General features: G+C 40.4%; 1 protein-coding gene across 1 annotated transcript; it reads left to right on the top strand.

Moving 5' to 3' along the window:
* Positions 1 to 7,323: 7,323 nt before the first annotated feature.
* Positions 7,324 to 16,533, top strand: lnpa (limb and neural patterns a). The gene is made up of 13 exons (XM_069702596.1): positions 7,324 to 7,411; positions 8,549 to 8,649; positions 8,952 to 8,993; positions 11,126 to 11,313; positions 11,393 to 11,451; positions 11,546 to 11,586; positions 12,124 to 12,207; positions 12,319 to 12,370; positions 12,469 to 12,690; positions 13,781 to 13,886; positions 14,659 to 14,729; positions 15,045 to 15,200; positions 15,507 to 16,533. The coding sequence occupies exons 2-13, from the start codon at positions 8,623 to 8,625 to the stop codon at positions 15,677 to 15,679; spliced, it is 1,221 nt and encodes a 406-aa protein (XP_069558697.1). The 5' UTR covers positions 7,324 to 7,411; positions 8,549 to 8,622; the 3' UTR covers positions 15,680 to 16,533.
* The last annotated feature ends 1,979 nt before the right edge of the window (positions 16,534 to 18,512 follow it).

Genomic DNA, 18,512 nt, shown 5'->3' with positions numbered 1-18,512 from the left:
AGTTTAGGCACAAACGCAAATAAACAAAATTTATTATAATAATACGTAATAAAAGTGCTTTGTAGGGGGAGTAGAAGGGGTCTGACATTTAGGTTTGTAATGTTAAAAATCTAAATTGACTGAAGTCAGTTTTCGATTAAAGGTGACCAGTGTGTTCCCTAAAAAACACATGTTGTTGTTTTAATAATATCAAAACAATGTAGGTTCACATTTAAAACATAAAGACATCAGTGATCATGACATTCATACAAATATACAGAGAAGGGTCAGTAAGGGTACCGGAGAAAGACGTACTTCACCCAGAGGAGTTCATCATATACTCACGCCCAAAGGTTTGTAAGGTAGCTGTAAAAATGGGTTATTATCTTCTTCACAACAAACAGTCGTGGTCAGATTGGATTCATGCTTGTTGTACCAAACAGATCACACTGGTGAATTTTAACAATGAGGGAAGAAAAAAAACAAACATGTGCGCTGTCCATTCATATGCTCAGTACATTCAATATTTTCTCCGGTATATTGAAAAAAAAAGTGTCAATCAGATGTTCTTCGGAGGGTCAAACAAAGACATGGAAAAATTGGATCCAACTATTTTTGACAAAACAACAAATGGTGTCGTAGGAGCCCTCTACGGAGGGAAAGTTCAGTCCGTCGGTCCGTCCGTCTACAACTGTGGTTGACATTCATGGTTCCCATACAGTTATACTTTTCATCTAGCGCCACCACGAGGCCAATATTTGTGATTTTATATTTTCCTCTGGATGAACTACAACCCTTTTTGTATGACTCCTATATTGGACCATCAACTGGTAAAAATATTTGTGTCCAATACTTTGGACAGAGTACTGACATTCCCATCAGCCCCAGCTATACTTTGAGTTTTGTACAAATTAGCACATAGTAAGCTTACAAACTATATCGGAGACGGAGAGAGAGAACTGAAAGGATTCAGTATAGTGAACATAACCGGAAAACTTCAGCATGTCCACGTCATTGTGAGGATATTATATTGCCGTCACGTGCTTTTCAAAGCGCCTCGCGGCCTAAAATACCTTTGAAAAGGTCTCTGCCCTAAAGTAAACATTCACAGTATATTCAGTATGTCTCAGACAAAATCAACACAATTATCTTAATGCATTTGTACAATGAATAGGTCACTAATTTTATGTCTTTCCAAGCAACTGTTATTCGTATAAGAGAATTAAGACAAATATAACAACCAGAATAAACCATTAGGGGAACATCAGTGTCGATTTTTCAGTATAAAAAGATTGAGGACGGATCACGGATAAAACGAAGCCCGACTTTGTGTCTCAGAAAACCTAGAAGGGATTTTATGCACCTTTGTTTATATTTAGCAGCATTAAAGTATATACATATGCAATGGCCAGATCACAGATCTGATTACGGTAGATTTACAGTAAAGCAATACACACACACACACACACACACACACACACACACACACACACACACACACACACACACACACACACACACACACACACACACACACACACAAATAACGTCAAAATAAAAAGTTTGTTTATTTTTAAAGGTTTTAACAGATCCACCGTTGGACCAGCGTTTGAGGCTTTGCAGATCAATAATATATGTACTTCTACCACTTTGCTACCAGATATCACACGACTACAACAACTACAGGTAAGGGTTGCAAAGAAGACGCCATTGGAGTTTTATAATCGTGTGGAAAAGACGAAGAGACCTTGAAAAGGGGCACTTTAGTTATCAAGGTCTGACTCACCTTGACCGTCAGAGTTTCAAGGAACATTTCCTGTAAATGTTCCTTTTAAGGTACTCACATTGCGCAATCTGGTGTATTCGGGTCCGTATCAGCGCGCTGTCCGTCCTGGATGTTTGCTCTCCGGTGGTGAACTTCATGCAGATCGTTTCATTCTGGGCAGATGAACTCATGGATTCCTGAAAGTGAATGAGAGAGGGCTTTAAAAGGGCCGACGGTGTTGAGTTAGCAATGCAGCTACAGCAAGCGGTGAAGATAAAGCCACATGCCGAGACCACCGAGTGGTCCTTTACCACAGCACCTTCTAGCCACTAGAGGTTCATCGTATGCTTCTACTCACTTCCTACGTTTTACTTCACATACAGAGCTTTGATAAGCATCAACATCATAGCACACCATGAGAGCGACACTATAAGTCCACCAATACCTGTAAAAAACAGTGCAGAGGACTCAGTTCAAACTACAGTCTCCGACAGCCAATCATTCACTTTCCACTTTGTTATAAAGTTAAAAACAACATCTTGTAAGAAACCATAAAGCTCACCTGAGGATGACCCGTCAGCACCTTTGTGAACCCACAAATTCACCGCCTAGGAAACTTTGATTAAGCCGCAAAAACAACCTGACTATTCAAAACTCTGGCAAATTATGGCGGGCAAATTTGTTTGCCTAAGTGTTGCTTCCGGTTGGAAATAGCCCCGCCTCCTGCAAAGAGTGCACCTGCGAAATCACGTGATGCACCAGCCGGAAGTGAGAGAGTGGGCGGGGCTGACCTGTCATGCCCAACAAAATAATACACACAAGCAGATATCTGTTGTTATTTTCTAGGGCAAATGTTTTGAGGAATAAGACATTAAAGGTGCGTTGTTTATTTGTACCTATCATGTTTTCAACATAGACTGCAGTCTTTATAAAACTCTGAATGAAATGTTCAATAAGTAAAATTTAAAAAATGCTTCTCGCGAGTATGTCCTCAAACTTCTGATGCAGACCTTGTTATTATAGGCATGGTCTGAGTTTGTATGGCTTTAATTTTAAAATTTTAATTTTAAAATAGGATGATGACATCACTATCCAGCAGTTGATTGAAGGAACAACTGGATCAGATCAAATGTGGAAGGTCCAAATTGGCCCCAGTAGTAACAAGGCCTTTCCAGCCTACAAATGTAAACGTCAAACTACAATAGCCAAATGTTCCAGTCACGTTGATGCTGCACTTGTCCAGTATACACAACAGCTCAAGCCTCTCTCCTTTTCAGAGTCCATTTTGAAAAGTTTGGTTTCTTTAAGCCAGATAAAGGCCACATGCAGGCAGGCGTCTCAAAGGTTAATGTGCCAAAATGTTTTGTGAACGTTTTTGCTGTTTAATTAATTTTTGTTCTTTTTTTTATTTATTTCCCTTTTTCTTGCTCATGTGGTTCAAGAAACAACATTTTTGTTTCTTATTTATTTCCCAGGTTGTTGTTTTTTTTTTTTACCATGACATCATTAACTAAAGCCTCATTTAACACAATGTTCCCAGGTGACACCAACTGATAAAAATAGTTGGGACCATCAAAATCATTAACCTTTTTGTGCCCCTCCCGTAGCACAAACACTGACATGTTGCAGGATTCTTTCATCTTTATAGTTTTCCAGAAGCTGTTGTCATCATTTTGGGCATTATACTGCGTATTACTGCTAGATTAAGGGCATGACACTTGTTGCCTTGTTTGGTGTAATTGGACAAGCAAACCTTTGATCCTATTTGAAACGATAACCATGACATTTAAACAAATGACACCGAAAATTGGCATTTGTACTGATTAACATTTCTATAAAGAAACAAACAGATCAGACACATGGAAAAAGTGAGTATTCCCCTACAGTTATCACACCTTTAAATCAATACGATTATAGTCAGGAGCTCCTGCTGAGGAGGAAACGATAATAACCATCTCTTTCTTCTTTAAACCTCTGACATGAAGAGTCTGTTTTCTTTGTTGTTGAAGTGTGTGGTGTCATCATGCCATCATCCAAAGAGCTCTCTAAGGCTTTCAGAAAAATAAAAGAGGTTGTGGATGTCCACAAATCTGCAGAAGGATTTAAAAAAATAAAATAAAAAAAAGGCCAAATTATTTCAAATATGTTGTAAATCAAAACATTGTAAGGAACATCACCTTCTCTACAAGTTAGTTTTGCCATTTATCCAGGACTGGCCACCAGCAAATTCAGCCCAAGAGCAAACTGTTTGATGCGGAAAAAAACAACCAAAATTTAATCACAGGATTTGCAGGCAACTCTTTTTAGAGGCTTAAACAGCCTTTGCTGTCGGAAAAGAACACCACAGAATAACGTCCTTCAGACAGACAAATAAAAGATGGAGTCGTTTGGCCACATTAATAGGAGCCATGTTTGGCAGCTTTTCATGATGCATGCCACCAGCAAATCCACAAAGCAATGGCTCAATAATAATAAATGGAGGGTTATGGAATGGCCTGCTCAAGGCAAAAAACAAAAAGCCCAGATTTGGAAGATTGTAATGTTGTGGGCTGATGCAGAGTACATGGAAGAAAAACCTCAAACATCTTGTGACTGAAGGAATTCTGCATGGAAGTGGTTTTGAGACTGATGGACAATTATGCAAAACACCTACAAGAATTCATTCCTGCTAAAAGGGGGCAATAAAAGCTTCTGATGCCAAGAGTGCACTTTTTCCACAGAAGAATATGTCTGGGTGTATTTGTTCAATAATGGAAAAAAAGCAATTTTCCTTGTGATGTTGTTCAAGTATATCACCTTTATCTGTAGGTACTGTTTCAAAGAGGAACAAATGTTTGCTTGTTCAAAAATGTTGGAAAAAGTCAACAATTTCAAAGGGATGAACAAATATAATTGCACAATTGATAGATTATATTATACTGTAGCTCTCCTGTCTTTTTGTTCACAAAAAAAAGATACACAAAAACAAAGGAGGATATGACTGCCAAAGTTCAAAATAAATTTAATGGGGCAATATGACATTTTTACAGTCAGCAGTAACACCAAAACCATCAGACAATTATATTAGCATTGCTATACTTAAAGGCTATAGTATTGCCATTATAAAAAACTTTGACATCTCAGTTGTATGTGTGACAGGCATATTTTTGAGGACCTATTTCTTGTGTGGAACTGTCGACATGGTCTTCATGGCTTCCCGGTGGCTCACAAAAGACACACACCATTTAACTGTAATGTGTCTGCTTTGATTGCAGACAAGAACTTTTGTTCCATGTCACCCGCATATTTCCTGTCTGTCTGTCATATGTCAGTAAAACCTAAGATGCCAAAAATGAAAATGGCAGTAGTTGATGCCTGGGTGTCAGGATTTGTATTAAAAACTCCCAAGTAAATGTTTCCGTCCTGCAGAGTATGTAAACTCGGTACTTGTTCCTTGACCAAAACAGAACATGGTCTTTGAGTGACAGACAGACCCCGGCATGCAATTCCTTCATATGATAGCGGGTGTGAAAGTGTGTACAAAACTGTCAGGTCACATTTTGTCGGGACCCAGTGCATCACATCAAACTTTAATTAGAGCATAGTTAATGGAAAACATAAGTCATTTAGATTTCATTTCAGTCATTTTGGAGCTCATTTACATGCAGCACCATTATTATGTCTCTCAAAAGCTTTCTGAAAGGAGCGTTTGACAAGCTGATTTAAAAACAGCTTTATAGTTATAGCAACTTTCTCATCGTGTTCATCAACATTAATTTTTCATCAGAGATATCAGAATGGGGGAAAAAGACAGGACATAAACTATAATGAGCGAATACCACAACTAATGAGGCTTTAGAAGTGAAGAGACATAAAGACCCTGAAACACCTTCGACCATTGTTTGGTCTGTGTGGTCAACAGTGGCCGATATTTATGTGCTGTGCCCGTTGGATCTATTCAGTCCATACGATGATTTTGAATCAGTCGATGTCTGACTGGCTTTTTCAGCCAAGCACGTAAACTCATCCTTTTAATGTGGGTTCTACTTATTTTTGCCCTCAGCTTTTCTTTTCTACCTTCAAACTCCACAAAACATGATGGACTGCCAGCACTAGTACAAAACAAATCAATGTAAAACTTCCCAGCAGCTACAGCTACTCAGCCACATGGTTTAAACGGCCTGGTGTGGCTCTGTAGACATGACAGCAGCAGTCTGTTGGTGCACCACTTCATTCCAGAAAGAAATGTCTCTACTTTTGGATGATAGCCATAAAATCTTTACATTCAGCATAGTCACACAATAAATCCTAACTTTGGTGATCCTTAAACTTTTCCTTTAGCGCCATCACAAGGTTGACACTGGCTGAGTGAAATTTCTCGACAGCTATCGGAGGGACTGACATGACACGTCATGCAGACATTGTGTTATGACGCTTCAAATCATTTGCTATATCTTCCAATTCTCTGTCACTGCTGAAAACAAGCTGCAGGTGGTCCATCACCAGTTTTAAACTTCACCTTTTTTTTTTTTTATTATATTTTTGTGGTCTTCCACTGGACCTGTAGAGAGAAATGTGAAATAATAACTGTCATAAATATTCTTACATGTAGTATTATCCTTTGAATGTTTTTCACCTGCACTGAATTAATAAATGCTGCAAAGATATGGAGTTCAAAGGTCATCATAGCAAATCATACTATTTGATGTTTCTATTTCTACTATTTAGTCTATATATATATATTTACAAATAATGTAAAATGATTAGCTCCAGCTTTTATGAGTATCCTCAGGCCAGTTCTATGTTCACATATCCACTAATGAATCTCACTGTTCGAGTTATATTTGCAATTTTATTTAATCCACATGCAACTTAAAACACAACATGGGAAATTTTAACTACTGGACTTTTGCAGTATTTGTTGAATGGATGCAGGGCATTTTTGCAAACTAAATAAATCCATTGCTTGCTTTGTAACATAATGTGTTGTATATAGTAGTGTTGTGATATAAACACTGTTAAAAACATATTCTACAATCTAAACTTTCTAAAAGCATGACAACTGCTATGAAGACATACTTTTTTTTTTATGCCTGCCTGGACTGGTCGGGTTGAGGAGAGAGCAGGGTGAGAAAAGAACAGCATAGAGAAACACTGGGTAGGTTGGTCTAACTGTTATCCAAATGGACTTTCTTGAAGACGGTCCACCTCTCATCCAAAGGTCTCATCCAAGTCCAGTTGCCTTTGGACAGATTAGATTAACCATGACCGGTATGAATGGAGACTTCCACCCATATCAATAAACTGGGCTTAATTGTTGGGCTGCAGGATGGCAGTCAAGTCCATCTGGAGCTTTATTATTATTTTATTTTTTATTAAAGAATAATAATTAATAATAATAATAATAATAATAATAATAAATTTCCCCACGCACATGTTTACAACTGAGAGTTCAGTTGAATCCCTGTGACGCTCACAAGTCGTCCCGCGCAGAGCCGGTTCCAGCCGAGGCCCAACGGAGAGCTCGTGTTCCTGGCTGTTCTCTCGGCGGACACTCCCCCCTCCGGACTCACACACACACACACTCACACACACACTCACACACACACTCACACACGCGCACGCGTAAAGCCAGCAGGACCGTGGTGCTCCGCTGCAGGCTGGAAACAGCACGACTCGCCTGCCAAGGTAAACACAGCTTCGACGTCCAGCGCGGAGCTGTTACTCATTCACTCTGCAGACTCATTATTTATTCAGCGTCGCTCTGGTTGTTAAAAAAAAGAAAAGAAAAGAAAAGAAAAGAAAAAAGTCCGAAGAAAGTTGAACTCGGTCTGTTAGCTGCTGCTTTAGCCTCACGAGCTAGCGGCTACTTAAAGTTAGCTGGTGTTGCGACATCGCTGATGTGTTTCTGCACGAAGTTATTTAGGAAATGAAATGTCGAGTCTTCACGGTGCAGCTGTTGGTTCAACACGGGTCTGAACAACGCCTCAAAAAACAGACTCAAGTTGTTCAGGCTTGCTAGTTGGAGTTAGCATGGTTCAGCATGGTTCAGCCTCCTTCAGCATGGTGCAGCCTCCTTCAGCATGGTGCAGCCTGGTTCAGCCTCCTTCAGCATGGTTCAGCATGGTTCAGCCTCCTTCAGCATGGTGCAGCCTGGTTCAGCATGGTGCAGCCTGGTTCAGCCTCCTTCAGCATGGTGCAGCCTCCTTCAGCATGGTGCAGCCTGGTTCAGCCTCCTTCAGCATGGTTCAGCATGGTTCAGCCTCCTTCAGCATGGTGCAGCCTCCTTCAGCATGGTGCAGCCTGGTTCAGCCTCCTTCAGCATGGTTCAGCATGGTGCAGCCTCCTTCAGCATGGTGCAGCCTGGTTCAGCATGGTGCAGCCTCCTTTAGCATGGTGCAGCCTGGTTCAGCATGGTGCAGCCTCCTCCAGCCTGGTTCAGCCTCCTTCAGCATGGTGCAGCCTGATTCAGCATGGTGCAGCCTGGTTCAGCATGGTGCAGCCTCCTCCAGCCTGGTTCAGCCTGGTTCAGCCTCCTCCAGCCTGGTTCAGCCTGGTTCAGCCTCCTTCAGCCTGGTTCAGCCTCCTTTAGCCTCCTTCAGCCTGGTTCAGCCTGGCTCAGCCTCCCGTTTCATTGCACAACATTATGCTGAAATACAAACTTGAACATATCAGAAGAATCTTCGTAACTTTTCTGAACCAACACGGTGGACTTTATTCCCCGAAGGCTGCGTTATGCTGGATTATTCGCAGCTCGGTGTATTTTAATATGTCTGACTGAGATTAACTGAGTGTATATTCACGGCTCATCAATGCTGTCAACAGGTGGAGAGGAAATCTGTGAGAGGAAATCAGAGGAGGTTCCCAGTGAGAACAACCTCCACTCCCTGCTCAGCACCATGGGGGCTGTGGTGTCACGGTGGAGGGTTCGTATTCAAACCTCTTCTGACTCTTTCTTTATTCCTGCTGTTGCACAGATTGCATCGCCGCAGTTAGCTGGCATTAGTTCAGATGTTTCAACTTGTAGGTTTAGTAAGCTCGCTTCAATATACCGACTTGTGCTCCCCATCGGCGTGCGCACGTTTAGAGAAGTTATATCACCAACAACAGCACGAGAAAATGTGCCGAAGTGAGAAGAAGAAAACAGGAAGTTCAGAGTATTCAGGGAAGTTTCTGGCAAAGACGAAGCCTGTTTTTAACTCTGACTCTGAACATGTTTGTCTTCCAGGTGAAACCATCGACTGTGGAGATTTTGGAAGCAATTGACAAGGTATGCAAAATTCCCACAACACATCAAATACACACTCTTAATGTTTTACAACATTTACTGTCTCTTCTTCTTTGTGGCACAAAACAAGAAGCCAATAAATTGGGACAAAATCATCACATTTCATGTTATCAAGGATAAGCAGACAAAACCAGGAACAATGAACATCACTGCATTGAAAGAGGAATTTTTGCAGATAGACTTTTACTTTTTTCAAAATGTAATTAGTAACACACACGAACTCATTCAGAGTTATTTTATAATAAATCCCTTAAACTTAGTCTGCGGTCACAATTTGGGTGTTCAGTACTTAAAGGTGAAATATAGTTTATTACAACTTTTATTTAGTTTCTGTGGGAAAGGAAAAGAGTCAGAAAGTTTTGCCAGATTAAACCACATAAATCCAGATTATTCTTACAACACGGCTGCGTAGTTAGTTGATATGCATGTGCCCACTTGAGACTTTTCTTTTTATATAGAAAGAATATCGAGGGCGTGTTTAAGCGTGCATCTTTTGACCGGAGCAAACGTAGTCGGTGTCGGTGACTTCTGAATCAGCTCCTCGTTTGCTGAGTGATTCGGGCTTTACTGCTCCTCTGCAGCTAAGCTGGCGTCGGGCTATTTTCAGCACCCCGTCCTTGAAGCGCGGATCACATGACGTCTTCCCGTCGGGTGGAGTTGAAGTTTGGGAAGCGATGGGCGTTTGGCTTTTTATTTTATTTATTTATTTATTTTTGTTTTGTTTTGTTTGTTTCTCCTACAAAATTCCTCTCATCTATTATGATAGGATTTTTTTTTCTTCACACATACGAAGACAAACGTGAACGATATGCTGTCAGGCTGAATCACTTCAGTTCATCCGGTGCTCGGAGTGACACTCACACATGTTCCAGGAGAGGCTCTCCTCCTGGTTACCAGCTATTCTTGGATCGGGTCGTCTGTCAGCAGTCTAAAGCAGTTGCGTAACATTTCCATTTCAAAACATTGCATTGAAATATAGTAATGACTCACACGAGTTAGTGGGCTTTTTAACGCTAAGAGGGAAGTCTAATCAGACCAAAACGTTGACTTGGAGTACTCCCTTTAGGTAATGCCCGGGTTGGCTCGTGCTTCTCTGTTGTGTGGTGTCCTTGAAGCTGAACTGACAACCCAAACAGAATTTTCCCTCCATTTGCATCTGTATAACAACACCATCCATATACGGCATGGAGAGACGTGTTATGAGGGCGGTGGCAAGAACACTGAATTTGCAGTATGAATTACCGGGCCGCAAGTAAGAAGAAAAAAACAACAACAACTGTTTAAATATTCTTGGTGCTCTGTTACCTCTTGCAGTGGTTCTCAACTTGTCTAGCCTCGGGGTCCACATATTTCCTCAGTCATTAAGGCCTCACCCACATTTTAGAAATGTTTTGAGCCAATCCGGTTGACTTAACAAAACATCGTGCAGTAATACACATTGCCTTCATGTAAAAAAAATAAATACAAATAAAAGATTGCCCAAAAATGACGAGGAATAAAAAAAGTAATTAAAAAAAACGGAAGACATTATTGAACAGCAGGAATATAAGCTTAAGTTTAAACTAGTAATAATCATCAAGTTTCAAGCATGTCAAATGGACTGTATGAAATATAATCAGACTTATCCAATCCTCACCCTGTTTACTAATGAGAGCTAACTACTAATGTGCGATGTTGGTAGTTCAACGACAACCCCGGCAGGAAAAGGCTACCGCATGCACGCTGCCTCATGGGAAATATATGACTTTCAAAGTAAAAGGGCAGCAGCAAAGGCTCTATTGATTGGCGACCCACCTGTGTGGACGCTCTACCCTGATGTTTCAAGTCACATCAAATAGTTATTTTCCGCAGGGGTGTCTACTACGCTTAAATTGTTTTCTAAAATATTTGAAATAATACAGGATGACGGCCCAGTCCTACTGGAAAAAGCCTTTTGTGAAACTTAAGGTCTTCTAGTTCTATAAGGTCCAAATATGTGTTAAACAATGACAGTTATTCTCATGACACTTGTGTCGATTGCAGTTTGAATGGAAGATGGTTTCAGCAGGAACTCTCGTATTAATGGGATCATATTTCAGGACTAAGATAATTCTCATTCATTTGTTTTGTCCCAGGACATCCAGGTTCTTGAGGAATACGGGGAGAAGTATCAACGGCAGCTGAAGATATGGATCGGACGGCTGCTTCTCTACTCGTCTCTTCTCTACTTGATCACTTGCATAGTTGTGTATTTCTGGTGCCTCCCTGAACTCTTCATGGGACGGCTCATATTGTCTCTTCCCTTTGTAATATTTCCATTTTTGTAAGTATACAAGATAATTGATCACATTTTCACGATGATGTACCCAAACAACACATTTATTTCCTCCTTTTCTTTTCAGTGTGTGGTTACTTCGAAAAATGCTTATAGTTATTTTTTCAAGACGAACTGAAAAAAATAGTAAGTTACTTTTTGCTGTTGATACACAAGTTACATTAGAATTTTTTTTAATGTTCAAACTGATGTTGAAGTTTTGCATTTTAATTTTTTTCAGATGAAAAATTAGAGGATCTTACGTTACAAAAAAGGAAAATAGTAAGTGAGGTTTTCATGTTTATCCAGTTGATCATTGATGCAGCATTTTGTAGCCTGATATTTGCTAATCTAGGATCTGTGCGGACAACATTTGATTGGTACAATGATATAACCCAGTAAACCACTCGGCTAATGTCACTTTAATTAATAGCATTTAGTATCGGAAAGAAATAAATCTGAGAAATTGCTTGTCATCCTCTGTCAAGTCTAATAACTTTCAATAATTAGGGCTGATGGATTTTCACACTCTCCATTATCGAAGTAGTGAATGTAATTATTCTTCATATTATATGTAAACATCTAGAAATAATCTGTATTTATTTTAAATGAAGATGTACCATTTACTGAAGTAACTTTATTATGCCCTTTCTCAGTCACTTGCAATGTTATCGGAGGTGATATTAATACGTGTTTATAAATTCCTATTAATTACACCAGATGTTGATTGAATAATTACTCAGGAATTGAGCTGTTAATATAGGAATTTCTTTGTACAAAACCTGCCTACCTCAGATTTAATGTTTTATTTTTCCCTAGCTTGAAGAAGTTATGGAAACTGAGACGTATAAAAACGCCAAGATGATTCTGGAGAGATTTGATCCTGACTCCAAGAAGACAATTGTGAGTTTTTTGTTTTAACTTTGTAATGTAAATCAAATCATCTAATTGTGTTGCTTTTCTGCCGTCCAACATTAAATCATGCTCTCGTGCTCTCTCGTTATCTGTATGAAGGAACTTGAATCCACTCCACTTGGACCTCAGATGACTCCAAAACCAGGACAAGGTAACTGAGGTTTGAATGCTCTGAAGCAGACGGCATCGTTTGCTCTACTTCTACTTTTCTTACTATTGTTAAGCAACCTGCTACGTTTTCTCTGTTAGAGCTTCGCCAGCGCAATGTCATCCCAAAGACCCCCCTGGTGGCGGTGAATCCTGCAAGCGGTGCTGCTGCACGCCCTCCCCTTGCCTCTGGGCCCACCTATCCTGGACGATCTTCCCACTCTGCTCCAGGTGGACCCCCAGAGAGGAGCCTGTCAGCTATGGCTGCTCAGCAGAGCTTGATGAGGAAGCCCGTGACCCCTGGAACACCTGTTCCAGGAGTCGGTGAGTTACCTGCACACAGGGGGACCAGATCATAATGTGGTCGATTAAGGTGTGATTTACTCTTCGCTGGCTCTGTGTCCCCAGTTGCTCAAAGCTCTGCGGTTTGTGTTGTCAGTACGCCTGTGGTATGTTATATAGAAGTTGTAATGAATAGTTGTAGGAATGTACGATTAAAATATCTTACTAAAAGGTCCAACCTTTCTTGAACAAGTATATCATCGTGAACTAAGATACTAATTTTATGATCCAGTAAACGTTTTATTTATAAGAGGATTTGATACTTTACATTTTTGGCTGCTTTAAAGATTAAAAAAATAAATAAATTGCCAGCCAACAAGATGAAAAACTTTTCATAGAGCAGTTGTTTTATATGGAAGACATCTGTTGAGCATAGAGGTATTGAATATTCAATAGGAATTATTTCTGGACTATGAACACTCAATAAAAAAAAAATGCAAATAAGTGCAAACAGTGAAGGAAATGTGCTCGTCGGGTCGGCGAGGCTGCATGCTGTAATTGCCATGTGGAATGCCAACTGTGAGGTATGCGTGATGCAGGATTACATTAACTATGATTAATTAGCCAGACCTGCGTTTGTTCTCTGGGCAATGGTGGTGGAATCTCACTAAATGTCTTTTAATGCTTGGTGAAATTGCCTTTGGCATTGGGAACGCCCCACAAATGGTTTACATGACTTGATGTTATCACCTGCTTCTGCCGAAAATTGAAAGTGAAAACCAATTTGATACGAAGAGTCACCACAGAGTTTCCATATGTTGGTAAATTAATAACCAGCAGGATACTGAGACTCTTGCCAAGTCTCACAGAAATGACCAGTCATCTTCCTATGATTGCTCTTGATGTTAGATTATATTAATTACTACTCGCCAACGCAGCAGGGATTTGGGACGTGCTTTGCAAGTGAGATCTGGTGTAAAGTCATTAAGAAAAAGGGGGCAGGCTTTTGTGAAATTAATCACGGTTTGTGCAACAAACTGTTTCACAGAGCTGCGACTGGAAGCAGCGCCAGTTTATGGACGTTTGTATTCAAGACAGCAGAGCGTGTCTAACCAATGCTGTGCTTTAACAGGGATGCACCCCCCAGGGCCCCCTCTGGCCAGACCCGTGTTCCCCAGAGAAAGAGGTGCTGTGGACAAAGTCGTTGAGTATCTCGTCGGAGACGGACCTCAGAACAGGTACCGAACCTCTTCTGGAAAATGAAAACAATCCTGGTTTTTTTTTTAGTCCTACATTTGAATATGTGCTGTTCGGGGTTGTCACTTTTTCCCAAATTTTAATTCAAACGAATATAAAATTCCAATTCCAACACCCGTTCTCGCTTCATTTCACTTCCTGCTACTTCTTTTTATGTCCCCCAATAATTTCTCATAAAAATTGTTTTATGTGCAATGGTGCTCAAGTTTCAGGTGAAACATCAAACTGCTGCTCATAAATACACGTCTAACTCGAATGCTGATTTTGATCAAGCGGTGAAATTTGTAACGCGTTCGTGTTAAACCGTCCTCCTTCTCCGGGCGCGGCGTGGCGCGGCGCCTCCTACGTGCGCAACAGGAAGCAGTGTTGTAATGTCTTTCTTCAAACATTTTGCGGCGCGTATAGGCTGTAAATTTTGAATTTGAACGGGCCGTTGCAGTTCAAATGTTATTACGTTCGAATTTCACATAAAAAGCGACAGCCCCGGTGCACGCTATATATTCAGTACTTTCTTATGCAAATGAAATAAAATGCTGTAATGATGAACAACTACAATTACTTAATTTGATAGAAACCTGGCAGATGTATTGCTGGTAAGGTTGCTGTCACAATGTAGAAAACCTCCCGCTTGTGCTCCATTTGAGCTCCGGATACCATTAACGCACTTATGAACAAATTATTTTCACGTCATCTAATGCCAGGTCACTCACTGTATGCTGCCCTCACTCCGATTGTCTTTGCTTTTCTTCGTAGATACGCTCTCATATGTCAGCAGTGTCTGTCCCATAACGGCATGGCATTAAAAGAAGAATTTGAATACATCGGTAAGACTTTGGGAGTCACAACACTCTTTTGTCAGTCTCCATCAAACACTGTGCCTTCATTTGCCCTCTAGCATTTGGCAGCACAGTATATCATGTGGCTCTTAAATGCTTCTGCCACCACCAACTCCTGTAAGCAAAAACAGAAACAAGATTGAATATGCAAAGTGGCGCCGCACATCAATCTGAAATGTTTATGCATCTCCGGCATTTTTGTCATTGGTTCATATTCATGTATATTAATCTACGTCTGCTTCAGAATGTATTAGCGTGGTCACATAAACTATATGTACGGTGTTTTTATTCGTCCCGTTTCAGCCTTCCGATGTGCATATTGTTATTTCTTGAACCCCGCGAGGAAGACGAGGCCTCAGGCACCGAGACTCTCCGAGGTCACCGGTGAACCGAAGGTGTCGTCTGAGGCGCCCTTACCGTCGGCCGCTGCTGACGTAGAAGACGACCAATATCTTTTAGGTGATAAATGACTCTAAAGCGGCTTTTGTCCACACAACAACGTTAGCATTTAACCAATATTAATAGATTTGAAAATACAATTTTAGAATTTAATTTATAAAATAAAATTCTGTTGCACACATATACAGTTGTATTTATTCCTTCTTTTCCTCATCTTTAAAATAAATATATATATACACACACACACACACACACACACACACACACACACACACACACACACACACACACACACACACACACACACACACACACACACACACACACATATATACATACATACATACACCTGTCTCTAATTATCAGGGAAAACCAAGCTTGCCGATGTCCCTGATGAAACGGATACCCAGGAGCCGGGCACACCAACAGCCTCGGAGCCCAGCTCTGCGTCAGACAGCCACAACACCCCAGAGTCACAAGACCTGCCCTCGGAGAAATCTGACAGCGAGCAAGATTTGTCTGCCATGGAAGTGGAATAAAAACAGCGGAGTGGTGAATTCAACACAAGTCAGGCTGGAGTTTATTTTTGACTTTGAAGAAATTGCGATAACAGTTAGCTTCTAAGTAAACGCCGCAAGTTAGAATAGCACAATAACAAACCAGCTGTTAATGTGGTTTTTCAACTTGCTGAATATCCTTTCTTTTGAGAGTTGCTTTTATAGTTCCAGCAATAGTAGTGAACTAAATATTGAATTGCATAGCACTAGAGTTTGGTAGCATGTGCCAAACACCACTTTTTCCAGTGTGACGGCCACAACAGAGCTGTAAGGATTGGGATGAATCCAGGTTGTTCTTGATGTTGTGAAGCAGTAGTCTTATGTGTTTTCTTTCTTTTCCATATTTTATTTGTTTTTGACTGAATTCCTGACATTATTCTATTTTAGTTCATAGGAAACTGTTGGAACGAATACATTTTTTGGGGGGGAAATTTGTATTTATGGGAAATTATTTATAAATATTTTTCTATGTTGCTGCACCTTTCATGACCGTATTAACTGGAGTACTCCAGCACAGAGGTGCTATCATGTTTACACATCCACAGTACCACAATAGGAATGCACAGTGCGGCATGTATTTATTGCTGAAAGCAGATTTATGTCAGTACTGTGCACCTGCCCTAAGTGCCTTTTTATATTTGAAGTCTCTGCTTCAGAGTGTTGTTGGTAAAAAAAATAAATAAATCTATTTGCATAAAGACAATGAAATCCTTCAACTGTTTTCACTCTTAAATGACAATATCCCTTTGCTGAATGTATGAATTTCTGTCTGTATAAATAATACAAAATAAACATTTGAGACCATCTGTTTACATGTGCGCTCTCGGTCACATTAATCTGGATTTGTGTTTTTTTTGTTTTTGTTTTTACACATCAGGAAAGTACAATTAATTCGTTATATATTTTAAAAGATTCCACATCAACATATCGTGAGCAGCCATGCTAACACCAGCTCCTGTGTATTTCTGTTACCTGCATTGTGTCTTATTGGTTGTGTTTTAGATTGGTGCCCAGGTTCTTCCGTGTCCAGCTGCTCACCGAGACCCATATTTAAACAGTCCGTTTTCATTAGCAGGCCAATTTTAGCTTGTGATCATTTTATTTTAGCTCATTGATCATTTCAGACAGTGTAAGATAATGCCGCTGACACGCAGCCTGACCAGTCTTGATTGCTTGACCCTCTTCATTTGCAACAAGAAAGTCATTGCGGCTCCAAACTTGCTCTCTGCCGCCACACGACCCTTTTCCCCTGAAGATACACCATAAACTATTGGGGAGGTCAACATCCCACGTCTTCTATGGGTTTTGATAATGTATGTTTACAGAGACGTGACCTCCGGGGCGTTGTAATGCATCAATGTGACACCGACAGTAACGCCTGATTCCACCGCATGCTGTTTGAGGTTGACCTCTGACAAGAGCCGAACAGGGGGAAAAAAATGGGACATCAATAGGACAAGGTTTGGATGTTTTCACACCACTGGGAGGTTGTTCAGTATACATAGCTGCACATATGTACATCATCATAAGTAATATATCGCAAAAGATCTCTGCGCTGTGTGGTTTGAAAATGTGTGTTTGGAGTAATGTTTCGAATTCAACAGCACTGAATCATCTTTTGACAGTTTGCACTTCACAGTCAGTGGAATTATTGGTGTGCAAGGTTTTCAACTCCACGTCTGGTTTTCTGTTTGTCTGGTCCTTCTTAATGCATGCAGACTTTCACAGACAGATAAATGATCACAAAGAGAATAGTAAAATTGTTTTTTCGACAGTAGTTAAACATCTTTGCCCTTAAAGGTATTACAGTTACTCTGGCACCTGCATTTGTGCGGCGTGATGATTTTTATCGGGTGGCAAATTGAAGGCCTGTTTAGGCACAATCAATATTTGGGATGGCCCTTCAGCTATCTGATTTTCACTGTAGATGTCATAGTCTGCACCTAATTGACCACCATCTCAACCTATTATGTGAACAATTCAGAGGAATGCTGCTTCCATAATGTGAAATCCAAAGATACACTCACAGGGTTTTGTGTCCAATCGTCCAAACATTCAAAGGATTACATCTGGATTGCTAGCATGGAAAGACTAATTGATTTTCAAGGATGAAAAATGACACACAAAGCCCTGGTGCCAAGGTAATTTTGAGCAAGCAATGAAAATGTACAGTGTCGCTGTCCCAGGGTTCATAGTTCTTTTCATCCTCATCTCTCACATGTGCAGTCGAGGCCTCCTGACTTAAATTTATACTGATCTTTTATTTATACCCAGAAAAAATGGCAGATAAGAAACATAAGTGTTCTTGATATTGTGTTTTGTCATATCTAGCAGCCAAAGATTGAAATCCTGCGAAACAATTTTCTGAAGAAATGAAAGAGCGTGCCCTCCTGAACCCTGGAGGAAAATAACCCCACGGTGCGAGGCGGAATATGAAACAGAGGCACAGAATAAGTAAAATAGACAAGTGCACCAGGCTTGTCACTTTTCCATTTGCTGCCCCCGAGTGTGAGCACTTCAGAATTCTCCTCATCTCGGCTAAGACCTTCATCGTTATGCTCTATCTACTGTACTGAATACGAAAAAAGTACCATATCAGACAAAGGTAATAAGGAAGGGAGTTTTACAGATTTACTGTGTTTCTGTCAGTCACAAAGAAAAATGCAACAGGAAGAACAACAAAGTCATAAATAAACAGAACAAGCCGTTGTGCACTGGAGACAAAGTGGAAAATGCTGAGAAGCGTGTCACAGAAGTAGTTAACATGGTTGTGATGTTAGACATCACCACTGGCTCTTGACAACAGCATCATTAC

This window comes from Brachyistius frenatus, unplaced genomic scaffold (genome assembly GCF_029030835.1).
Source record: "Brachyistius frenatus isolate BFR_SWC_R1_liver_20210118 unplaced genomic scaffold, ASM2903083v1 Contig_42, whole genome shotgun sequence".
Classification (NCBI taxonomy): Eukaryota; Metazoa; Chordata; class Actinopteri; family Embiotocidae; genus Brachyistius; species Brachyistius frenatus.
The sequence above is the reverse complement of the archived record's forward strand: the minus strand, read 5'-3'. Positions and strand labels throughout refer to the sequence as shown.